The 26,688-nt window shown below is 36.3% G+C and overlaps 1 protein-coding gene and 1 long non-coding RNA gene across 2 annotated transcripts; one reads left to right on the forward strand and one right to left on the reverse strand.

The window, feature by feature from the left end:
* Window positions 1-356: 356 nt before the first annotated feature.
* Window positions 357-25,099, forward strand: colq (collagen-like tail subunit (single strand of homotrimer) of asymmetric acetylcholinesterase). Its single transcript, XM_006635805.3, has 17 exons — window positions 357-558; window positions 2,469-2,578; window positions 3,422-3,520; window positions 8,464-8,508; window positions 9,306-9,332; window positions 10,217-10,288; window positions 11,067-11,129; window positions 12,231-12,257; window positions 12,621-12,665; window positions 13,710-13,745; window positions 13,981-14,061; window positions 17,706-17,802; window positions 18,859-18,998; window positions 19,836-19,955; window positions 20,470-20,596; window positions 22,070-22,172; window positions 22,903-25,099. The coding sequence occupies exons 1-17, from the start codon at window positions 462-464 to the stop codon at window positions 22,970-22,972; spliced, it is 1,359 nt and encodes a 452-aa protein (XP_006635868.2). The 5' UTR covers window positions 357-461; the 3' UTR covers window positions 22,973-25,099.
* On the reverse strand, window positions 12,600-14,071 carry LOC138241505 (uncharacterized). The gene is made up of 3 exons (XR_011190732.1): window positions 13,969-14,071; window positions 13,411-13,501; window positions 12,600-12,650 (listed from the first exon to the last, which is right to left on the reverse strand). It is a non-coding gene; the product is annotated as an uncharacterized lncRNA (long non-coding RNA).
* Window positions 25,100-26,688: the final 1,589 nt, after the last annotated feature.

Consider the following 26,688-nt stretch of genomic DNA (forward strand, 5'->3'; position numbering starts at 1 on the left):
TGGTTGGGAATACAAAAAACAGTTTACTGAATATATATACATTCAAAACTGTGGTTTTCACATTGAGTTTTTTAACTAAATGACATTTTTAATATAGAAAATTTGTATTTTTAACAAATAAAGCTTAGTGTAAATTTCACTGGTCATTGTTATAAAGTCTTTGTATGATTATATGTACTGTACAGTATATTACAAAAGAGCCTCTATTTTATAGTGACAGTATCTGATATTCACGTTGGGGGATCTGATCTGTTGGCTGGTTTAAATATAGCTCTGTCTGGTGCAAGGAAAAGATTTAATGGGAAATGGTTGGCATTCCTTTTTCCTAAAGGCAGGGGGATATTGAGAGTGAGAGAGTGAGAGAGAACGAAAAGCAAGGGAGAGAAGAGAGGGAGGGAGAGAGAAATCCCAAAGCCAGCACCAGAGCCACGAGTTTCATTTGCTGAGTATCTCCAAGCAGCATGGTCCTGATCGCAGTTGGATTTCAGTTCCAGCTTTTTTTCTGCTATGTGCTATCTCAGTCTTCCTTCATGGACAACATTCTTTCCTTTCCGGCAGGTAAATACTGCACTTTCCCTCCATTCTGTTCTACATGCTATTGAGCTATGTAAAAAATGCCTAGGCTAATGTTAAACAGCACAGCAATATCCGGTATTCACAATAATGTTTACAGGGCTTATCATGCACTGTACTCCAAGAGTTAAGATTAGCCTGTCTTTGAGACTTGCAACAGAAGGTGTTGCATGCTTTCATTAACTTCTTAAAGACTGAGCTTGTCACAACAAGTGAATTGTTTGCCATTCTGTATGTTCCTTTCTGTTCTAGTATAAAGATGGGCAGAGAGAGTGATCCAAATGTAAATGTTTCTATATATAACCTCTCTTTCCACCCCTTCCACTGTCACCCACAACACAACCCCCAAAGTGCTATAGGACTCCACTCGGATGTTAGGAGAGTAAACATCAGCTGGCTTTAGATATGTCACTAGCAGATACTCAGATGACTTTTATAGCATTCATTGGTCCTGTGCATGGAAAAACCTCTAATATCTAGTGCTGACTGCAGAGCTAACAGTTGCACTGGCTTAGTAGTCTTTCCACGACCTTTACACCCATATGAACAGTTGAGAATTTTGCCTGAATTTATTCATAAACACATTTCCCTTCTTTAGATGCCACTATCACGTATCATGTGTTTTAAATTTGCTTAAAACTTGTGCATGTTTCATAAACTAGTTTCCTTCTCTTGCAAATAGTATGCATTAAAAATAAAATAACTATTGCATTGTGAAATCTTTTTTATTTGAGATTGATCCTGCAATATATGTCATGTTGGCCTCATTAATTTTCAAATAAATGGTACAAATGTAAATGAGCAAAATAAAGCATATGCACTCTCAACATTAACAGAAACAGAACATTGCTTATTAGCAATTGATTGTTATTGTTTATGAAAAACTGGAATGCATTATTTTTTTCTACTATTCTGCTATTTATGAAGGCTTCACAATATTACAGATATTACAGTAGGAACCAAACGTTAACAATTTGTTCAAAACCATGAGGCATTGAATAATATCGTTCTAGTAAAACACCAACTTAGTTTAGCTTCATTGACACCATCATAAAATAAAATAACAGCAATTTCTCATTTTGTAAATTTATGAGGAGCTCAGATTATGTCCCTATATACACACTAAGAAGCATTAAAAATATAACATTGGAAGTATTGTATTAGAGTGCTGGAACCAATAGTATTTGATCTTTTTTAAAATCTCAAAATATTAAAAGGACCATCATCTTTACAAGGTTTTGTTCCAATTGTTTGGAATAGATTTTTTAATGTAGACACAGAAAAACTGATGTTGTAACCTGTGTGGAAATGTAGATTTGAATGTATATATCAAATATAAAGTCGTATTTAAGGAACAGACAAATATTTAAAAAGTTTGTAAATATATATAGCTATACTCTTCTTGACTGGTGTTTATTTGTTTTCATTTGGAAGTGGGATCATTTTAATTTATCTATCTTCTGTGTACTGTGTACAATATGCCTTGGTAACAGTTTCCCAATACAATGTACAAAATACAAACTGGATAGTCTTGTAGCCAGATGCAAGTGGTACAAACAAGAACCACTTCACTATTGTTATTTTTAACAATTTTATCTTTGTCACCATCACCAATCCTCTCAGATTTCATTTAGGTTACAAACACTTTGTTTGTGATATACATACCCACATATGAACAACAAATTTCTAAGTATTAATGCATTAAATAATCTAAAAATATTTTCTGAAGAGTGAATAGCTTCTTTGAACACTTAGGATCAAAACTCTTATACTGTATCAACTTAAGCATTTTTCAAGTTCCAGGCATGTTATTTCTGGTAGCCTATTTTTGTGCTAGGAAATGGCTTAGAATATCCCTCTCTGTGTGTCTGTGTGTACTTGTTCACTTGATCTAGCCCTGAAATCTCTGGATCACAAAAAGAAACTCAATATATGCTGTCTCTTAACTCCACCACCTCCACCGCTGTTCCCCCCTCCCCCTCTGCTCAGAGAACACAAGAGTCATGTGAGTAATACTTGATATTTCTCCAAAAACAATGTGATCCCTAGTTAACTCTGTTTCATATATTGTAAGAACAGCATTTCAGTTGCACTGAATAATTGTTTCTTGATATTCCCTGGCAAGGGTATTGTTCTTATTACAGCCAGATAACCTCATTAAAGAGATGCATCAATTTAATTATAAAGATTAACACAAATGTCTAGTTATCTAAGGGAACTGTAGATTCTACATTGATAGTTAAGCATTTCTGAACTTTTTAAAAGTAATGTGCATTGACTTTTCCTGAGCCAGGCTTTAAAAGTATTTTAAGGACCCATATAGCAGTAAAGTGTAAGTCCACTTGAAGTACACTTGTTTAATTCTTTTATCCTGGTTAGTATATACTTAGGAAATTAAATGTACTAACTTTTTTAGAATTTTACAAAATATGAAAATCATACAATGTACAGTAATATGTCTTCAGGGATTACACTTTTAATGGTCACAATTAAATTATACAGAGTTGTAAAAAACTGTTAATTTGTAGGGATTTTGTTGGTACATGCCCATAAGATCAAACATCCATAACTTGGATATCAGTCATCATAGAAATCTTGGACATGGTACCAACATAAATACCATGCATGTGATTTGGATTATAGGCATAGATGAAAGAGTTGTTCCATACAGAAAACAAAAAATAAAACAATATTTTAACTTTTCCATTTAATAAATTTACATATACAATAAATATAACATAAATATTAATCACATATTCATCAGTTCTTTCTGGATTACTCTGTGCCATGGATTAGCAGTTCCCTTTTTGTATCTCTTTTTTTACTGTTAACCTCAATATTTTTTTAGAACGAGAAAGTAAATAACAATGAAGATGGAGGGGAAAAGCCCACTCTGCCCACATGTGTGCCAGGCCCTCCTGGCCCTTCTGGCCCTCCTGGACCACAGGTACAGTAGGAGTCTTTCCCTAGGCCTTGTTCCATTAGGAACCTTCTGTCAGTGAACAGCTGTCAGGGGACTGGAGTTCACATGGCCCACTATGGCTTAAATCCAGCCCTGTAACAATAAACCAAAGTCCTGACTACTTGATGTTTAAAGATCCCATTGCACAGTTTGTTGAAGTGGGGGTGTTAGCACCCAGGTGTTTTGGATAAATTCCACGTCATGCTTGCTCCTTGTAGCCAAACTAAAGTCCCTCCTTAATTAAACTGTTTGAAGTAATTTTTAATTTCTCCACCTCATTTGCTATGTAATGAAGCTTCTGAAGTACTTGGGCTCTCACTTGTATCCCAGGTGCGTGCTGCAGTTCAGTAGTGTATGGAATAGCTCTCCTCCTAAACATGAAGTGCTATGGAATCCTTTAGGTTGACAAGCATTATACAAATACAAGTAATTATTAAGTAGTATTAGAAAGAAAACAGTCATGCTGGAAATTAGCAAGTGATTAATAAATTAATAAATTAGCAAGTGATTTTTTTACAACCATCCAAGTCCAGGAAAATAATTACGTACAGTGCCTTGCGAAAGTATTCGGCCCCCTTGAACTTTTCAACCTTTTGCCACATTTCAGGCTTCAAACATAAAGATATTAATTTTTTTATTTTATGTGAAGAATCACCAACAAGTGGGACACAATTGTGAAGTGGAACGAAATCTATTGGATTTTTGAAACTTTTTTAACTAATAAAAAAATGAAAAGTGGGGCGTGCAAAATTATTCGGCCCCTTTACTTTCAGTGCAGCAAACTCACTCCAGAAGTTCAGCGAGGATCTCTGAATGATCCAATGTTGTCCTAAATGACTGATGGTGATAAATAGAATCCACCTGTGTGTAATCAAGTCTCTGTATAAATGCACCTGCTCTGTGATAGTCTCAAGGTTCTGTTGAAAACGCAGAAGACTTGAAGACCAAGGAACACACCAGGCAGGTCCGTAATACTGTTGTGGAGAAGTTTAAAGCCGGATTTGGATACAAAAAGATTTCCCAAGCTTCAAACATCCCAAGGAGCACTGTGCAAGCGATCACCTTGAAATGGAAGGAGTATCAGACCACTGCAAATCTACCAAGACCTGGCCGTCCCTCTAAACTTTCAGCTCAGACAAGGAGAAGACTGATCAGAGATGCAGCCAAGAGGCCCATGATCACTCTGGATGAACTGCAGAGAACTACAGCTGAGGTGGGAGAGTCTGTCCATAGGACAACAATCAGTCTTACACTGCACAAATCTGGCCTTTATGGAAGAGTGGCAAGAAGAAAGCCATTTCTCAAAGATATCCATAAAAAGTCTCGTCTAAAGTTTGCCACAAGCCACCTGCGAGACACCCCAAACATGTGGAAGAAGGTGCTCTGGTCAGATGAAACCAAAATCGAACTTTTTGGCCACAATGCAAAACGATATGTTTGGCGTAAAAGCAACACAGCTCATCACCCTCAACACACCATCCCCACTGTCAAACATGGTGGTGGCAGCATCATGGTTTGGGCCTGCTTTTCTTCAGCAGGGACAGGGAAGATGGTTAAAATTGAGGGGAAGATGGATGCAGCCAAATACAGGACCATTCTGGATGAAAACCTGTTGGAGTCTGCAAAAGACCTGAAACTGGGACGGAGATTTATCTTCCAACAAGACAATGATCCCAAACATACAGCAAAATCTACAAAGGAATGGTTCACAAATAAACGTATCCAGGTGTTTGAATGGCCAAGTCAAAGTCCAGACCTGAATCCAATCGAGAATCTGTGGAAAGAGCTGAAAACTGCTGTTCACAAACGCTCTCCATCCAACCTCACTGAGCTCGAGCTGTTTTGCAAGGAAGAATGGGCAAGAATTTCAGTCTCTCGATGTGCAAAACTGATAGAGACATACCCCAAGCGACTTGCAGCTGTAATCGCAGCAAAAGGTGGCTCTACAAAGTATTAACGCAAGGGGGCCGAATAATTTTGCACGCCCCACTTTTCATTTTTTTATTAGTTAAAAAAGTTTCAAAAATCCAATAGATTTCGTTCCACTTCACAATTGTGTCCCACTTGTTGGTGATTCTTCACATAAAATAAAAAAATTATATCTTTATGTTTGAAGCCTGAAATGTGGCAAAAGGTTGAAAAGTTCAAGGGGGCCGAATACTTTCGCAAGGCACTGTATATGGCTTTATGAAGATTTATATTTATTCCTGGATAATATGTTAGCTTTAATCTTGATTTTTTTCTATAAATGGACAGTCTTATTAGCTCTGAACTAGTTTAGCTAGTCTCTTGAACTATGGATCATACAGTAGGAGTCCTGTTAACATACTACATAGAAGAGACATACAGTGCCTTGCGAAAGTATTCGGCCCCCTTGAACTTTTCAACCTTTTGCCACATTTCAGGCTTCAAACATAAAGATATAATTTTTTTATTTTATGTGAAGAATCACCAACAAGTGGGACACAATTGTGAAGTGGAACGAAATCTATTGGATTTTTGAAACTTTTTTAACTAATAAAAAAATGAAAAGTGGGGCGTGCAAAATTATTCGGCCCCTTTACTTTCAGTGCAACAAACTCACTCCAGAAGTTCAGCGAGGATCTCTGAATGATCCAATGTTGTCCTAAATGACTGATGGTGATAAATAGAATCCACCTGTGTGTAATCAAGTCTCTGTATAAATGCACCTGCTCTGTGATAGTCTCAAGGTTCTGTTGAAAGCGCAGAGAGCATCATGAAGACCAAGGAACACACCAGGCAGGTCCGTAATACTGTTGTGGAGAAGTTTAAAGCCGGATTTGGATACAAAAAGATTTCCCAAGCTTCAAACATCCCAAGGAGCACTGTGCAAGCGATCATCTTGAAATGGAAGGAGTATCAGACCACTGCAAATCTACCAAGACCTGGCCGTCCCTCTAAACTTTCAGCTCAGACAAGGAGAAGACTGATCAGAGATGCAGCCAAGAGGCCCATGATCACTCTGGATGAACTGCAGAGACCTACAGCTGAGGTGGGAGAGTCTGTCCATAGGACAACAATCAGTCTTACACTGCACAAATCTGGCCTTTATGGAAGAGTGGCAAGAAGAAAGCCATTTCTCAAAGATATCCATAAAAAGTCTCGTCTAAAGTTTGCCACAAGCCACCTGGGAGACACCCCAAACATGTGGAAGAAGGTGCTCTGGTCAGATGAAACCAAAATCGAACTTTTTGGCCACAATGCAAAACGATATGTTTGGCGTAAAAGCAACACAGCTCATCACCCTCAACACACCATCCCCACTGTCAAACATGGTGGTGGCAGCATCATGGTTTGGGCCTGCTTTTCTTCAGCAGGGACAGGGAAGATGGTTAAAATTGAGGGGAAGATGGATGCAGCCAAATACAGGACCATTCTGGATGAAAACCTGTTGGAGTCTGCAAAAGACCTGAAACTGGGACGGAGATTTATCTTCCAACAAGACAATGATCCCAAACATACAGCAAATTCTACAAAGGAATGGTTCACAAATAAATGTATCCAGGTGTTTGAATGGCCAAGTCAAAGTCCAGACCTGAATCCAATCGAGAATCTGTGGAAAGAGCTGAAAACTGCTGTTCACAAACGCTCTCCATCCAACCTCACTGAGCTCGAGCTGTTTTGCAAGGAAGAATGGGCAAGAATTTCAGTCTCTCGATGTGCAAAACTGATAGAGACATACCCCAAGCGACTTGCAGCTGTAATCGCAGCAAAAGGTGGCTCTACAAAGTATTAACGCAAGGGGGCCGAATAATTTTGCACGCCCCACTTTTCATTTTTTTATTAGTTAAAAAAGTTTCAAAAATCCAATAGATTTCGTTCCACTTCACAATTGTGTCCCACTTGTTGGTGATTCTTCACATAAAATAAAAAATTTATATCTTTATGTTTGAAGCCTGAAATGTGGTAAAAGGTTGAAAAGTTCAAGGGGGCCGAATACTTTCGCAAGGCACTGTAAATAGCCTCTTTCCACTGTCTAGTGCAGCACTAGAAACCTATTCTCTGAAATACTGTCACTTTTACCCGTTTGCTGGAAGTGTTTTTGTTTAGTTTGCTTTGAACTCACCATCAATGAATCCATCTTACTTGACATATGATAGCTGGTTACATGTAGAGATCAAGATCTGATGAATATGATCTGAATTGAAAAAAAATGCTGTCAGTCTTTTATTGCTTGTTTTTTTATGTTATTTGAAAAAAGACAAGAATTCTAACCAATCAAACCATCTTTAAACTTGTTATGTAGTAAGCATATAAAGTATAGGATATACAGTATATAACATGTGCAGTATAGTTATTTTTAATCTGGGAAATTTATAAACTGAACAGCTCTTCTACTAAATTTTAAATACTTCAAGTGTCTTTCAACAAAATGTATTCCTAAGTTAGGAGTGCAATGTTTCAGGAAATCAAAAGCCAAAATGTATAATCATCCTTGGATTTTTTTCTGATAAATACATCAATCTATTTTCTAAATACTTTATCCAATTCAGGGTCACAGGCTGGTAAATACAAGATGTCAATAATTTTATTATTGAAAAATGTTGAATGGGGTTTAAATATTTCACAAGTGATATTTGTGACTATGCTAATATGTGAATTTTGGTTTGAGTCTAGGCTGGATTCGAACTGATTAGTAAAATGGGAAAAGGTACTGGTACTTCTGATTATACCGAAAGCTAAACTGAAAACAAGAAGTCAAAACTGATGTACAAATAGAAATGCATATACTCTATTTCTTTGTATGTATTGTACATAAATAAAATTTGTAAACATTTTGAAAAATAATCAATTTTTAATTGCTTTAATGGGGATCTATTGAACAGTATTCTGTAGATCATGATTGAACATGATTGAAAGTAGATCATGATTGAAGAACATGTAAATGAGATGTGGTTTTCTCTAAGGGTCCAAATGGAATTCCAGGTTTAATGGGACCAAAGGGAGAAAAGGTCAGTTTCTTTTCTTTTTAAAATATTTCATGTACAAATTATTGAGTGGCACATTATTGAGTGGAACAGTTTCATTGTTTAAATCTATGAAGTTTTAATCCAATGAAATCTGAATGTTTTGTAAAAATATTTTAATAGAATCCAGAAGCATTAACCTACCTTTTAGACATCATGTTTCCTTGTATGTCTTTGTTCAGTATTAACAACAAATGTGAACAACAAATTCACAGTACCTTGACCCACTGGTAACTCATACAGGTTAAGGAATCCCATTGTATGTTAAGGTTTTAAAAACCTAAAAAGACTTCATATTTTTTTCATGCTTTGTAGTTCTATTACAGTATATAATCTGGAATTCAATCCCCTTTTTATCTATAGTAAATTATTGCATCCTGCTATTTGTATTTTTGGCAGGATGTCTAAAAAAACTTAAATATGCCTATGGGTGTATTAAATGTCAGGGATGGAAGCTAAGGAAAATGGTACATATCTCTTTATTGCATGATAAAGAAAAAAGGGGAACAGTGATTGTTTTATCCTTGAAACAGCAGTAATGTTCTCATCAAGTATCCCTTGAATTTATTAATGGGACTTTCTCTGTATTTTATACTGTAGATGTAGACTATTTTTCATGCTACAAAAATTGCTGTAGTAAGGAGTAAAGTAACAGTATAATAAACCAACAATGTTCTCTATTCAATTATAGAATGTTTAAGAAAACAGTTTCTTGCACCTAAGTAAACAAACTAAAACTGTCTAAGAAAATAAATGCCCTGTTTTTTGTCTTCTGCGGCAAGGGAGAAATTGGTAGACCTGGAGCAAAGGTAAGAGCCACCATAATTAATTCAATTTTCTTTTTCTGTAAGTAAAAATTGCTTTAAACATGAGTACACTTCTTGGGTTCTATCTGAGACTGCTCAGCATTGTGAAATTCTAAACAAGTTCAGCCTTCAGTGTGAAGATAGCACTAGATTTTGTATCCAGAGCACTGAACACTGATGAACACTGAGTCGTAAAGAGGCTCCCTTTCTGTGCTATCAGCTTTTATCATCTAAAGTGAGGGTACCATACCAGAATGCCAGGGCTACATATTAAATCTGGAAAAGAATTGAGTTATATTCTAAAGACATATTCTATTTTGTCTTTTCTTCAATACTGTACTCAGAGCAATGTGGTTTAATTTTGCTAAATGTACACGAAATATCATAAATCATTGTATTTCTACAGCTAATACTGGGTCATGTTGCTTTTACACACCATCATTCTTTTTTAAATTGCAGCCTGACCGTATTAAGACCCATTTATCTTTTTTCTCTATAGTTCTGCACTTTAGATACTGTATGTTGTTGAGGCATATTTAGCAAAGGTACTGTATCAATGTATCTCTTGTTGCATTATAGTCTTCACAGTTGCATGTAGAAATTGTTGAAGCTCATTTGTTGTGTTTATGTAACTATTTACCATTATTTGAAGCCATCTACAAAGAAAGATGTTTATGTTTTTATATCTCTAGAAAAATTGTTCACTTGTGATCCTCTTTGATTGTTGTCCTTAATATCTTGACATGAAAGATAGCTCAGTAAATTTGTTTTTAAAATAAAACATTTTATTAGGTATTGAAAGATTGATTTCCTTTCTAATTACAACAGCTAATATTACATATAAAAACACCACTCCTGTCATGGTCCTCTTTGTTTTGTCATTCCAGGGTCGGCCAGGTCCCCCTGGTCTCCCAGGCCACCAAGGGCCAGCTGGTTGGCCTGGACCAAATGGGCCCAAAGTGAGTAAGTTCTTCTTTCTAATACAGATAATTTTAAACTGAAAGTCTATCTTAAAACAATGTGACAATAGCAATATTAACAATATGAATCTCTTTTTTGCCAGATAAATTGTACCAATTAAGATCCATTTATATGTTTGGTTAATCAAAGTCTTAAGAAAGTCATGTTGAAAATATAACTTTTTAAAAGTTATTTTATTTGGACTTTTTAGAAGTTATTTTATTTTAAATTCTTCTTTTTTCACCTGCCATAATTTAATAAGCTCTTTGTTCAGTGATTCACAGATGCCTACAAATTTTTATTAACAAAACATATAATGGCCATAGTATCCTGCCTTTGTTTTTCTATTTAGAACCCAAAGGAAGTTTGACTGTAGCCTTAAGAACAAAGTAATGCCATAGTTCTGTATCACAAAATAATATGTGCAGCTATCCAATTTCCTGTTGTTTTCTCATATTTAAATGCACATCCACCAGTCCTCTGTTGATTCTAAAGAATTCTACTAGGTTGACTTTGTCAATGCCACTACTTTATATCAAAATCCTATTGGATTAAGTGGATTAAGTTTTATAAACTTCCTCTTATTATACAGGCTGTGGTATTACTCTTCGACTAATATTTTTTTATAAAATCATATGCTAAATATGAGATTTTGTTAAACTGTTGTTGTTTTTCCCTTATTTAGGACAAAAGTAATTTCTCAATTAAATCTATGTACTGTATACATCTGCAGGGTTTTCTCTATGCTAAGTCAGGACTTTATTTTCAACATCACAGGGTGAGAAGGGAGACCCGGGTTTAATGGGACTGCCAGGTGCAAGAGGACCAATGGGCCCCAAGGTCTGTTAGTGCAGCTGTTGGCTTTAAACACACACCTCCATATTAGAGCAAAGCAAGGGCAGCTGTCTGCCATCTTCCTCTCCATCATTGAAATAATACCTGCACAGAGCTGACCACAAGCAGTAGTTCTGTGTTCTGCAGCATTATCAAAGAGATTTAATTAAGTATTAATTGTAGGTTGCTGTTGTACTACATAACCCAATAGCTTCTTTAGAATAATTCATAGCTCAATATTGTGTCCTGCAAAAGAGTAACATCTCATTCATGGTGTAGTCCTGTCTGCACCGTTCGCTTCTAGGACAGGCTCTGGTTTGTGCAACCACTAACAGGAATCAACATTTATTATAAGATAAGAGATCGCTTTATTGGCCATATACAATTTGTTATTGTATATATTAAAAAAAGAGGGTGGTGTGGTGGCTCTGTGGCTAAGGATCTGTGCCTGTGGCTGGAAGGTTGCCGGTTCAAATCCTGAAGCTGGCAGAGAAATCCTACTCTATTGGGCCCCTGAGCAAGGCCCTTAACCCCAGCTGCTCCAGGGGTGCTGTACAATGGCTGACCTTGTGTTCTGACCCCAAGCTTCTCTGTCTGTGTGTCTCATGGAGAGCAAGTTGTGAAAAAAGACAAATTCCTAATGCAAGAAATTATATATGGCAATAAAGTGACCTTATCACTTCAGAGCACAGGGTTAGCTATTTATACAGCACCCCTGGAGCAGCTGGGATTAAGGGCCTTGCTCAGGGGCCCAATGGAGTAGGAGTCCTCTGCTAGCTACAGGATTTGAACCGGCAACCTTCCAGCCACAGGCACAGATCCTTAGCCACAGTGCCACCACATCACCTCTTTTGCTGCTTTGTGTTTAGAATCTGTAGTGAAATGACCCAGAGTAAAGAGATGTATTCTGTTTATATATTTTATGTGTGCCAAAACACAATTTAGTCTTTAGTATCACAATTTATGATGGCATTTGCCTTGCTTCTCTAGGTTTAGGGTCTCATGTGTGTGAGTAGGTAATACCAGCATTAAAGATTGTTACAGTTACAGTCGACCCCACAAAAGAGATTTAATCAATAAATACTGCATCTTTCTGTTGCTTTCAAGGGCATGCCTGGATACAAAGGAGAAAAGGTAATTAATTGTTTTTAGTTTTAATCCTCCATACATAATGTTTGGCACTTAAAATGTTATACTCTGTTTGCTTAAATCTCCCTCTGTAAATAGACTTTATACTATATGTCCATCCTGGAGAAAGGTTTTATATGTCATGTTTCTTCTTTATAGAGATTTACAGGTATCTCTATGATATATACAAACTTCAATAGCATGATTCCTAATGTGAACAGATCATATTCAGTAACCCTGCATGATACAATATGGTGCATATATGGATATTTATTTGCTATTTATTCCAAAAATTCATATAAGAAATTCTAGAAATCAATGTCTGTTTGATATTGATTTGATATTGAAATTACCTGCTGTTCTTCTTAGGGTTCCAGAGGTGATGAGGGAGAACAAGGACTGAAAGGAGAAAAGGTAGTGTAAAATTCACAATGGAGATCTGTTTTACAGACAGCCCTTCTACTTTGGAATTCTTTTCTTTTCTCAGTATAGTAAATACTTCAGACTTACTGTGCATGCAGTATGTAGTACTTCAGTCCTAATGGTTTGGTTTTATCTCCCACCAGCATCCTGCACTGTATGTTTTAATAATGTATTATTTGTATCCCCAATTATTTCTGTTTTGCTAAGCAGATTATTGCTCATCAGTTCATCTTTGTCAGAAATGTGTATAATGGAAGGTACTTCTTTAGACTACTTATACTTCTCCTTGTTGAATTATAAAGTAGATGAAGTCTATGACTGCCTTTTGTTGCTCAGAAGAAAATGTTCTCTGAAGGACTTGCAAAGGACTTGCTTTGACTTGCATTTACATTAATCACAGGACTAAAAGGCTAATGGTAATGGCTAAGGATTAGAATTGAACGCCTACAGATTACGACAGAAAACACAATTAAATTGTTAGAAGACCCACATGGATAATTACAGTGAACAATTATTTATCCCAAACACTGGACATTGTTCTAGTAGTCCGCCCTGTATTACTAAATTACTGTATGACATTACTGCAATGAAGCAGTGTTTAATATACAATACTGAATTATATTCTGGCATCCCCTTCAGAAACCGACAAGATGCTCTTACGTTTCATATTTTAATCTGGCACAAAAAACATAGATTTAGGAAATATTTCCTGTCAATTAATATACACACTGCTCACCTTCTCAGGAGAGTTTCTTCTGTCTCACATCCGATGCTTCTTCCACTTACATTGTGAGGACCTAGGGTCACTTACTGTACCTCACTCAGAGCTAAGAGCAGAGCATATCACAGAACTCTTTGAGTATGGTGTACTTATTTGATCAAATTTCATCACTCTATATGAAAATATTTTTAACAGATTTCAGACCAGGTGGAAATAAAAAAGGTCAGCAATGGAATATATGTTAAAAAAGTGAAAGATTCTGCTTAAACATTACAAAAAGATGGATGGCTCCTCATTTGTCTCTGTTTTTCTAGGGGAATATGGGTCTCCCTGGAATGTTGGGACAAAAGGTCAGTAAATAGTAGCACTACTAATGATAATATGTATTAGTATTCATAATAATAAGTTCTGAATTTCTACATCACGGCTCTAGTTGGCATGAGGTGAATGCGTAATCCATTCCAAAAGAAAACATGTTTCCATTCATTACAGTCTTAGCTTGGTTTATTAGTGGTTCTCATTCTTGTATGCACCCTGCCTGCCTGTCTGATGAAGAGTGCAACTGACGTTTACTTTGGGTTTCAGGGAGAAATGGGTCCAAAAGGGGAGCCTGGAGTATCAGGGCACCGTGGACCCACTGGCCGGCCGGGCAAGAGGGGCAAGCAGGTGAGTGAAAACAGCCTGAAACCAAGAAAAAAGACCTGGGGTTTCAAATAGTCAGCAGTGAAAAAGAAAGTATTAACTTCTGTTAGAGGTGTTTTAATTTGATAAAGGTACAAAAGGATATTTTAAAACTGGGTTTTGGAATTGTGCAGACAAAGCTTTTCACTCATTCAGAAGAGTGTGGTAATTAGAACAGGTGTAATTGTATTGATCTCTTCAACACAAGAAACTTCAGAATAAAAACATTATATGGAAAGAACCAACAGGCAGAAAGCATACACATGCATATGTTTTCCTTCCATCTTTTAATTTAATAAAAGTAGTTTAATCAAAAATCGTAATTATAACAGAAATGTAACAGTAATTACATTTAAACATTACAATAAATTTAAGATCTAGAGAGTACATCAAGGTTTATTTCAAAATATTTTTTTTTATTCTTGAAAATAACAGATAATTAATATCTTATTTTTTGGAAAAGAAAAACTCAGACGACCCTGTTTCTTCATGTAAAATCCATCTTGCTCTTGGGCCAGAATGGAAACAAATGCTCCTGGGAGTTTTCTTTGCATAGACTGTGGTTTCCCAGTTAAACGAGACAGTTACCTCATCAAAGAAATGACATCTCTATCTACTAAAAATATGGAAACACTATCTCATAGTTGATGTATTTATATATAGTCATGGAGTGTTGGCCAGCATAACTGAATGCTGCATAAAGTACTCAAGTTAATTATGTAGCGCTGCAGTTACCAACAGGACATCAGTCGAGCCTTACTATGTTTTAACTCTTTGTAACCTGCAGAAATATATTATTAGAATTAATAATGAAAAGTGATTTAGAACTGCTGTTATTAAAACAGTTTGCTTATAGATTTCTGTTGATAGTATAATTGATTCTTCTAATTTTCTGTGGTGTTTTTTTAGTCTATGACCACATGCTCAGCAGCTGCAGCACTGCCACATATTTAGCATGAAAATGATACCTGTTTACAGTTGCACAAGGGCTTGTGAGCTATCCATTAGATACTTGTAAATGATTAGTTTTCTGCCCAGGTTCCTTGGTGAGCAAATGTCCAATAAGGGGAAAGACATTCCATTCTTTGCAAACTGATCATTTAAAACTGCCCTGCCAAAATTGTAATAGTGTCAACATTTATGGCAAAGAATCTATGTATTTTACAATCTTGAAATGTATCCCAATTTATCCAAATTATTTTAATCAAGTTCTTAACGAATAGTTATAGTATTATAACATATTATACAAATATTGAAACAGGTTATAAAACATAGCTGGGCAGTATAGTGGCACAGTGACTAGCATTGCTGTCTTGCAGTGCTTGGGCCCTGAGTTCAATTCCCAGGCTGTTATACTGTATGTGTGGAGGTTGTATGTTTTCCCAGTGTTTGTGTGGGTTTCCACTTTGAGCTTTGGTTTTCTCCCACAGTCCAAAGACATACTCATAAATTAATTGGCTTCTGTAAAAATTGACCCTAGTGTGACTGCATTCATGTCTGTGTGTGCTCTGCAAAGGACTGGTATGCAGTCAACGGTGTATCCAGCCTTATACCTGTTGCTTGCTAAGAGAGCAGTCAGAAAATGTATGGAAGGATGGATTATAACACACAACCATTATGAACCATTAGTACATACTAAGTAAACCTTAACAGCCTTATTTTGTAGATGTACAACATTTGGAGTTACATGAATCTATTGGAATTGAAAGAGTGTTGTTGGGCTTCTGATAATACAATTATGTCTGTAAATACAGAATTAATCACACTGTTTTATATAACTAGTTTGTATTAATGATGGTGTTTTAGAAAGGTATTTAAATATATACTTTATAAAAATAATTATGAAATTTACAAGAGTATCATGCAGTTCCCACCCCATTTATTTTTTGTGTCTGCCTAGGAAATAGTTTTGTGAGAGTACATACAGTAGCTCTTCTCACAGTAGTCTATTTCCTGTACCCACATCTGTTTTATACTCTCATGTAATACTGCTCGGCCATGTAAAGCATGGCACCAAGACCTTTAGCTAATTTAGTAAGGACACTTCACTTCCAGTTCCTCTTCCATTTTAAGACTAAGCTTGATAATTGTTAATCCCTCTATAGCTCTCCTTTTTAACCCATTGCCTTCTGTATTTAACTTTCTTCTTTTAAGTTAAACCAGCCATCTTTCATGGGGTGTTTGGGAGGACCACTGTACAATATAGAATTTGTGACAATCAAATAAAATAATGTGATTTGCATGATGAAATCTTTCACAAACTAAAATGTTTACATGTGAAAATGACTTTTTCAGAGGCTGACTCTCTGCTTAATGCCAGTTCATGTTTCACAGGTTGGCACAGACCACTGAGGGAAGAGTGATATTGAGGAAACTCTTGTTTACTGGACTAGCTCCACTCTTCTGTGGGCTTCTGTGGGCTTATGAATACTGTCATGTTAAATATTGAAACAACATTCAAAGAGTCACAAATGGCAAACTGCATAATAAGTATAAAATATGTTATGGTGATGTAAATAAGTGAACATAGAACTGAGGATTTCTTTGTTTTTTTTTTCTAAATCAGATCTATTATTAAAAAGCTAGAAAGCACATCTTTAACAAGCTCCAAAAATATGAAAGAGTTTCTAACCTCATTGTCAATCTCATTATACTAGTTATCTCAGTGACTTTCACATACTGTAGTCAACAGTCTCTTACTACCATGTTATCACACAACTTAAAATATAAAGAATGAATCTTGGGGGACTCTAGCTTCAAACAACATCCCTTGCTATATATTAAGCAATGGTTTCACAGAGCCAAAAATTTGGACTACAATTACATTTGGTAAGTGAGCACAGCACTAGAGCTACAGTAATTGAGGTTCATGAAAGCAGGTCTGACTAAATGTTTTATTAATACAATAATTGAATAAATACAGATAGTATTTCTTATGTGGCATGTATGGTAAGTATAGTTTTATAAAGGCTTGAAGTTATTTAAAATATTTTGCAAAACCTCCCTTGTTTAACAACTCATTTTAATGTTTAATTTCTAAACACAATAAAAACATAAAAATAACTGTTCTCCATACCCACCATACCACATTAACACCTACTCCCCTTCACTGTCAGTGGTACTCCCCGTCAAACTTTTACACCTAAAATAAAATTCTACTTCTGAAGCTTTTACCTAACATGTGGACCAATGTCTGCAATAGAAGTCTCAAGCATCAAGGCTTTGACTGTATCAGCAGCATCTTTCTAGGCTATCCCATCCCCTGATGGCACTATGGATTCTAGCAGTCGAAAGTTCCATGTTAATAATATGATAAGAGAGGAAATGTGGGGACCAACAGAGCACCAGCACATTTTAGCTGTAGCCAATTCAGATAAGAGTCATTGACCGCCAAGAGTATAAGTGTGAACAGGGAACACCCATATTAAGAATGATGAGCAAGGAGAAAGTGGCTTGTTTCCAGAACTTAAACCTTGGACTCAAACCTTGGACGCTCGTAGAAAATCTATGAAAATGTACCCCCTAGATAAATTATACACTGGAACTGGACTGGAAACTATTTTCATAAGTACAACCTTTTCTAATGCCTTAATGTGTTGTTAATAACATGGCATTATGCTTTCTTGCAGGGGGCAAAGGGAGACACTGGGGCTCTGGGACCCATGGGGCCTGCAGGGCCTCCTGGTCCTACAGGCTACCCAGGCCCACCTGGTCTTCCTGGGTCAGGTAAGGATACGTTAACTGACATTCCATCAGGAACGTTGGCAGTGGTTGTTATTGCAGCTGTATTATGAAGATATTCTATGGAGGTTAGTTATAGTTGTAGAATTCTATAAAACTCTTTCAGCAAGACAGATTATGAGCCTGCAACTAAAACAGATCTAAACAATATTATCATAATAGAGTACAGTATTTTTACAATGCATTCTAAACATAGTACATATGCTGGAGTAAAAGATTTAGCACAAGTTGCCTTTTGCAGGATGTGGAACTGGTATCTGAGTCTTTCTAGGTCTTGGATAACTCAATAGCAGGTAAATGATAGATCCTGTGAGATGCTGATGTAATGACATAACTCCTTTAAACTGATTAATAGAAAGGAGAAAGTCTTCACAGGCTTGCAAATATCATCGTATATCATCAAGCAATTAAAATTACAGCTCGTGTCCTCTTCACATTACATGGTGTAATTCATTGGACTGCAAGCTTCACCATGAATGATTGTTTTAACAGAGAAAATTAGAAATATACTTACTTTTGTGACCCATAATGTTTGGCTGACATATTTGTCTGAATAGATAGTATTTGCTTTTTGCCTCATCATGTTTATTGTACTACTCAACAAAAGCTTAAAATTAATTTTTGCATATCATACTAGACCCTTAGTCTAGGCCAGAATTAAATAAGATTTATTCGAATTTAATTAGAAGCACTTGTGACAGAATTTACAATAGATAATACTATTGTCTGTAGTTAATTGAAAGCAATGTTGGGCTTTGGAAGTTACAATTAAAGTGAAAATCAAGGAACAGGATAGCAACATATGGAAAGTTTCTTGTCTTTTAATGAAACAATGCCTTCGGGAATGGAAAGATAACTCTTAGTAGAAATATAACATAGATTGAAATAGAAATCTTATTTGAAATCCAATTTATGAATTCAAGAACACTTCATCATGAGCAGCTGAAACATTCTTAGGATTTCAATTATTAACAAATATTGTCAGACCTTTTTTTTTTAATGATCAAGATTTTTTTATTTATTTTATTGATACTATCAAAGGGCATTTCATGGTGGGACCAAAGGGAGAGAAAGGAGTGCCTGGTCTCCCAGGGCGGTGCTACTGCAACCAACCTGTGACTGTGAATAATCCCCCCTATGAGGAGCCCTCACTTGGTGTCAACTACCCCAGGGTGCCAGTGGTGTGTCTTGTACTGCCAGTCTCATCCAGTTGTTTTATATTTCAATCACTACTGACATTTGCTACATACTGTATATAACTCTTGCACACAACTCTTCTAGCATTTTGTCTCATCTAGCCTACCTCCACCTTCGGAGCTATAGCCCTTGGTCAACTTGTCTCTCTCAAGGAGAGGTTGAGCCTCCTCTTCCTATGGCTAGTAGGCTACTTCTTAACCAAAGGAACAAGTAAAGGTTTATCGTATGCTGAGCAGAGAAGAAAAGAAACACAAAGTTTCAAACCTGAAGAAGGCTTCACAGTCGAAACATTGTTTCTTTTCTTCTCTTTTCAGCATGGAATAAACTTTTACTTGTTCCTTTACCTCTTAACCAAGCTGGTTAAGCCAAAAACTTACAATACTTAAATACTCAAACATTCACAAAGCATCTGATTCTTGGATGGCTTTATTTCTCGTGAACTGTATACTTTTCTGTATACTAAATATTAACTATGTATATTAAGTGTACTGTATATATAGATCCATTTGTATAAGTGAAACTTAAAAATTTTGATTGAATTCTCTCCCGTTCAATAACTGGCACAGGGTAAGTAAAAGGCAGGTTAGTGGTAGCTGGAAATTACAGTTTTCCTCTTATATATTAACCTCTAATCCATTCAAATGTGGAAACAATGAGACAGTAAGTAAATTTACCAACACACAAACAGTAGTTTACTTCTATAGCTCAGGTAGCTCAGGCTTCAGTCACGTTTGCATTTTTCCTAATGGCAGTTATTGAACAGATATAATATATTTTTAATTACCACGTCTTTATTCAAATAACGAGCTGTCTGTATTTAGATATTTGTGGTCAATAATGAAGAGGAACTTGGGAGGCTTAATACTGACAATGCACTGGCATTCCGAAAAGATCAAAGATCGCTTTACTTCAAAGACATTGAAGGATGGCTACCAATTCAGGTACAGTATGTGCATTAATTACTGTTTTGTGCAAGAACCATACTTTGTATATGTCACGCCCTCTGCAGCCAGAGGGTGCTCCTTCTCTGTCCTGTCTCTCATTTCCGGTTCTTTGCTGTCCTTCCGGTGTTACTCTCTCTCTGGGGCTATATATTTCTGGGTCTTTCATTCTGCCTTCGCTCAACATTGATGTTCGGATGTCCTGAGACCCGCCTAGCACCAGCACACCCCACGTCCGCTACCTGAGGGCATAGGTTTCTATATGGCATTCCCTGAACAGCTGAGCCCGGGCTAACCCCCGTCTTTCCGCTACACATAGGGTCTTTTTCGCTCTCCTGCCATTACACGGTTCGTCCTTTACAACATCCGTGACAGTATAGTGTTTATTTAGTGGTGTGAATGATAAAAACTGGCAGTAAAGAAGCTGTAACATTTATTGTATATACTGTAAATATAGAATTTAATGTCTTTATAATAATTATTTAATTATTTAATAGACTATCTTTATTTTCAGCTAACACCCTTCCAATCCATTGAATATCCTCCAGACCCTGATGGCTTCTGTGGAGATGGGATAGTTCAGGCTTATAATGGAGAGGACTGTGATGATGGCAACAAGATTGTCACAGATGGCTGCATTAGTGAGTTACAATGAAATTGAATCATATGTACTTTTTTTTACTGTATGTGCAAAGACATCAATGCATAGTTAAAAATTTGTAATAAACATAATTCAGAACACCGTGAAAAGTTCACTTTGACAACAGTGACAAAGGCAACTCCACCTCCAAGGCTAAAATTAAATCGAAAAAATCAAAACGTTCGTTTCTCCAGAATGAAAGACTTACATTTCTCATTTACAAAAGTATTCACCCCGCCTTGTCGATACTTTGTACCTAGTCCTTTAGCAGCAATTACAGCCATGAGTCTTCTTGGGTATGTCTGTATAAGCTTTGCACATTTAGATTGTGGAATATTTGCTCATTCTTCAATGCAAATTTGCTCCAACTCTGCCAAATTAGATGGAGAGCATCAGTGGACCTCAATTTTCAGGTCATACCACAAATTTTTAATTTTCAATTGGATTCAAATCTGGGTGTTGGGCTGTACTTAGTTTGTGTGAAAAACATAGCGCTTTGCTTTCAGGTCAAATAGCTCAACTTTAGTATCATCAGACCACAAAACTTTCTTCCAAAAGGTTTCAGGTTTTGTCACATGGCTTCTAGAAAACCCCAGGCGCGACTTAATGTTGGCCTTTCTCAGAACTGGCTTCCTTCTATCCACTCTCCCAAAGAGGCAAAATCTGTGAAGTGCTGAAGAGATTGTTGATGTCTGGACAGTTTCTCCCATTTCAGCTGACTCTGTCAGTGTTGTAGAGTAGCTGGCCTCTTGGTCACTTCTTTGAGAATTGCTCTTCTTGTCCTGTTGCTCAATTTGGTAGGACGGCCTGATCTTTGGTTGTGCCATGTTTTTCCCATTTTGTTACAATGGACTTCATGGTGTTAACTTTCTCCAGCTTTTTTCCTCCTAACAACTTCTTATCAAAATTCCACAGGTAGCTAATCTGATCTACTGTTTTAGATGTGAGACCTCACAAAGTCAGTGATATTTATTGTGCAATCAAGCAAATAAACACAGGTGGATTCGAAATGAACACAGGGTGTACCCTGTTAACGTATTTAGTGTGATCTCTCAAGATAATTGAATACCTCATCCAATTAGGTTGTTAAAACAAAGGGGGTGAATACTTATCGATTAAGTAATTTTCAGATTTTTATTTTTAACATAATTCTGAAGACATCAAAATACTTTATTTCATTTTAACATTATAGATAATTACTTCTACAGGAGGGGAAAAAATCTAATTTAAATATGCTTTGATTTGAATTTGCAACACAGCAGAATGAGAAATAATCAATGGGGGCTAATTTCTTTACGATGGCACTGTATTTAATTAATACAAGACATACTATACTATCTGACTTCTAGTGCATATTTTCAAAATGACAGCTTCAGTATTTAGAACTACAAAATGCAACGTCAGAGGTTCTTATTCTAAACATTGCTAATAATTTTCATATACTTTGTCAACATTTTTATTTATTGTATTGAAGAATGCAAACATGCATACTGTGGAGATGGTTACCGGTATGAAGGAGTGGAAGAATGTGATGGAAAGGACTTTGGTTATCAGACATGCAAATCCTATCTTCCAGGGTATGGTATTGTTATTTCAATTATTTTATGTACATCCTGTATATCCCTGAGAAATTCAGTGGACTTTAAGCATCTCCTACTTACGTACAGTATAAGGCACCGAAGGAGTCTGGCTATGGTTAGTTAAGGAATTACTGCATGATTACAGTACAACAATCAATTTGAGAACTGTTGATTAAGACCTTATTCTTCCACAGACCAGGCTCCGTACTATCATTACATTTTTTAATGCATACAAATGCATTATTATTGTGGTTGTTGTTATTTTTCTTTGTTGTATTGAGTGCTTAACAGAAATACCTCTGCACAGTCTAGTTCCTGCAGAGTACCCTGGTGAAATACGTCTGCTTCTAGTGTTGTGTACAGTACCTCTGACAGAGAGAAGTTTGAAAAAGTAAATGAAGCCAAGACATGCATTAGTAGTGATAACTCAAAATATATTATTGGGGACTTTTTAAAGTGTAATTAAATTTTACTCTTGATTTTATTGGGTTAATTTATTGTACTTTGTTTTCCTTTTTATTTCTGTTATTTGTATTATGCATCTGTGCTTTGAATTTCTTTATAAATTGTATTATTCTGAATAATAATAATAATATAACTGTTCAATAACAGTAGTTCCAGATATCTCATATGATGTTAAGATTGTCTTGAATGATAAATTATTTCTGCATGATATTTAAGACATATCTTTATTCATACTGATCAGAATTATTCTATTGTTTTCCAGGTCTTATGGACAACTAAGGTGCACCTCATACTGTTACATTGACTCTACAAACTGCAAGTATTTCACATGAAGTAAAGAAGGGACATCGGGCCATATCCCGCACTGTCTTGGACGCCTGGTGCTATATAACCCAAAAAACGTGACTAAAGCAACATAAAAACGCAAAGAGATGAAAAAGAAAAGTAGTAAAACCAAGAAAAAATAAATAAAAGCCTTCTGTTCTGTTGCTGCTGAAAAGCCATATAGCCAAAGGGGATTTCTGTAACCCAAATATATGTCCAAAAACACATAGGACCATTGCAATCTGTCTTAATAATTCAGCAAAGGATTAAATAGGATTCACTAGGTAGACTTCCAAAGCTTAGCTGGGAATGCCTGAGGAATCTGCCCTGCGTGAAAGCAATGGTGTGGCAGGTGCGGATTGTCCAGATCACTGCAGGAGCCTGGTGTAGATGGAACAACATTACCTCAACTTAGCGCTGTTATTTAGAATATTCAGGTTTTTGGGGGACTTCAGAACATCTGTATTCTGGGTGCTGTGTTAGAAACAATTTAATATTTAATGTGAACTAATGTATGTTGCATTTGCATGAAGATGATTTGACAGAGGCATCAGAAGTACCCATCACTATAAGCTATGTATATAAAGTAGGGTCGATTTTTCTGTTTCTGTGCAGTATTACAGTATGTGTCATGATGTTCTATTATTGCAATCAGGGAGTTCTTGGATACCATGTTGATAATTCATAAAAGGCAGAAAAGCTGTTTCAGCCCACCTCAGTGAGCTTCTGCATAAAAGAGCAAGTTTTTAAAATACATTTTTAAAATAAAAAAACAGCAGAAGTCTTAGGGGGACGGTGACAATAGTGTTTGATTGAGGACATTCTTCAGAACCTGTCTTCATTCAGGTTTCTTGCTGGCATTAAGCCTTCTTATTTGTGAGCTGCATTTCCTATAGTAACTCAGGAATAGACCAAACAATGTCAACTCAATGACAGCCCTTTTACCTGCCCTCAGCCTGCCCTAAAAGTATCAATATATGTTTGAAGTATTATTAATGAAGTGTTACCGTATTTTAAACGGTTATATCCTGTGAGTATACTTGTGTAATAACATTAAAAGTCCAGGCATTTCCTCTTTAAAATGTGTTTGTAACATACTATTTAACTGAGAATTGTTAGTAGATAACTTTTATTGGTATTGAACTTAAAATGCTCAACATATTTGAAGAAATGATATATAGTACATGCTCACAAAATGGAATCCAGACACATTATTTATTGTTAGTATCAAATATTAGTGTCCAGATTCACTAATTACTAATATAATCTTTATTACACCACCTAATCACTTAATTTTGCAATTGTTTTTCCTTCTTTACAGAACTCAGCCTTGACATATACCTCATTCTCAATTTACTGCCTTTGTTGGCAACAATCATTGCACCTCTTATTAGTCAAATATCATATCTGGTGAGAAGCCAACTTGTAAGTATAAAGTGTTTAATCTCATACATTCTAGAAGTGGAGCTTTGCACACTAAGCAGAATTTTTGACTGCATTGGCACTTTTTATTAGAAAGACCTTGAAGTCCAGAAAGAAATGTGCACACTTGCAGTACATAGTCTACAATACGTTTAATATCTGCACTCAATAAAATATATTTTTAGAAGAGTATATGCTTATCTTGCCGATCACCTAGAATGCCAGAGCCAGAATGGAATGCTTACAAAGTGCACGTGCAGACATACACAGGCATCAGGGATGGGATTTCAAATGATTCTTTTGATTTTATTTATAATTTAGTACTGTCAAACTGAGAAATGACTGAAGATAATGTAAAATATGATGTACAAATCATTGTTTTAATATTTTTAAGGCATAACTGCACGTTCATAATACAGTCTCACAAAATAGATTGCCAAGGAATCACTGTGATTTTCTATATACTGTATGGTATATATAAACTATATGCTTTTTGAGAATTTTTCTTAAAATTTCTCTGTAGAATTAATGGCTAAACTAGTTAGTATAAACACTGGGAGCATGTATATTTCAATTTTACAAGTTTGTGAAAACAAATGTTTGTTAAGGCACTTTGGAATGGAAATTTATGAAAGCTACTGTATAAACTACAGTATGTTTTCGGGCTAACTCAAATGAGTTTGTTACAGACATTTGTTGTGGACAAATAAAAACCCGTAACATAAATTACATTTGTAGTGTAAACTTTTCTTTTGTAACCAATACTGTGTCTCTTTGTTGTGTTTTCTTTTCTAAGGGAGAGCCATGTCTTTCAGTTGCCAGTCCACATCATAAATAACTTTTATTGTTTTGTATTCAGAGCAAGAGCAAATTACCCTATATCAATTCATCCATCCTTCTATCCATCTGTTTTCTAGCTGCTTTATCCAATACAGGGTCATGAGGGGGCTGGAGTTTATTTTAGCAAGCAACAGTAACAAGACAGATTACACACTGAAAGTGATGCCAATCCATTGCAGAGCACACACAGACATGCACACAGTCACACCATATTCAAGTTTTACAGAAGGCAATTAACCTACCAGTATGTCTTTGGACTTTGTGGAAGAAGCACCCAGAAGAAACCTATGCAAAACATGGTGAGAACAGACATACTCGATGCAAATAGGAGCCTGGGAATTTAACCAATTCCCCTGTGTGCCACTGTGACACCCACTTACATAGCATATTTAGTTTCAAACATAATGAAGGATACAAATGCTTTTAAGTTCACACTTAATGTGTCTTATATCTTATGTATGTATAATGTAGAACCATGTGAAATAAATAAACATATGATTAGTGACATTAGAAATGAAACAAATGAGAAGTGAAACCAATAGTATATTCTGTGTTTTTAGTGCCTCTCAAATATGTATAGTTATACTCCTCAAGAATCCTTTAAATAATTTCTTTATTGGTAATAGTAAAAGTAGTAATAGCATCAGTTTACCTTGTGATACAAGGAATAGAGTACTGTTAGAGGCTCCCTGTCTGTGGTAGCCACAGGTTAGCCCATGAAGGCCAGGTAAGAAGGGCCATGAAGGGTCACCTGTCTGTATGTCTCTCTTTCAATCAGAGACCCAATCGTCCCCCCAATTAATCACCATAATTAAGCCTGAAACAACTCTAATTCTGTGCTCTGCCATTGAGAACCTAGGACTAGTGCAAATCCCTGGATGCTTAAAGAATCTGTCCTTGTGAAATACCATTTCTCCAAAATGCCACTTTTCTGTAGGCATCCAGTTACTTGTATTTGTCAGTGTTATTCCTGTTCTGACATCCACACTCCAACAGGCTCTACTGTCTGCCTTTATTCTCCAAGCTTCCAGCCACCATCACAGCTCCACCTGTCAGTCCAACTGTGGCATTACAGAATGTCAGAGCCAATAGATTGGAATTTAGTGGGGCTTGGAGACCTGCACCAGGTTCTGGTCTTGCAGAGGTGGTTTTGCAGCTTCAACAGGACATTGCAACCAAGATAAGAGCAGCCCTGCAAGACCCCCGTGGCCAAATACAGGAAATGATGCAGGCTGCCACTGTTCATCAAACATCTCTCCAGGCTCCTGATATCCCAGGTACCATCCCTCCCCAGGTTCTCCCATCCTCTTCATAACTGGTGCCCACAAGGAATCCCAGATCCTGTATTCCAAGGATCCTGATGGCTGCAAGGAATTCTTGATACAATATGGAAGAGGGATCAACACCAGTTCACACCTAAGTCATCAGAATCAGAATACTGGCAATCAAGAGTGGATGAAGT

Source organism: Lepisosteus oculatus, chromosome 10 (assembly GCF_040954835.1).
Source record: "Lepisosteus oculatus isolate fLepOcu1 chromosome 10, fLepOcu1.hap2, whole genome shotgun sequence".
NCBI classification, from domain to species: Eukaryota; Metazoa; Chordata; class Actinopteri; order Semionotiformes; family Lepisosteidae; genus Lepisosteus; species Lepisosteus oculatus.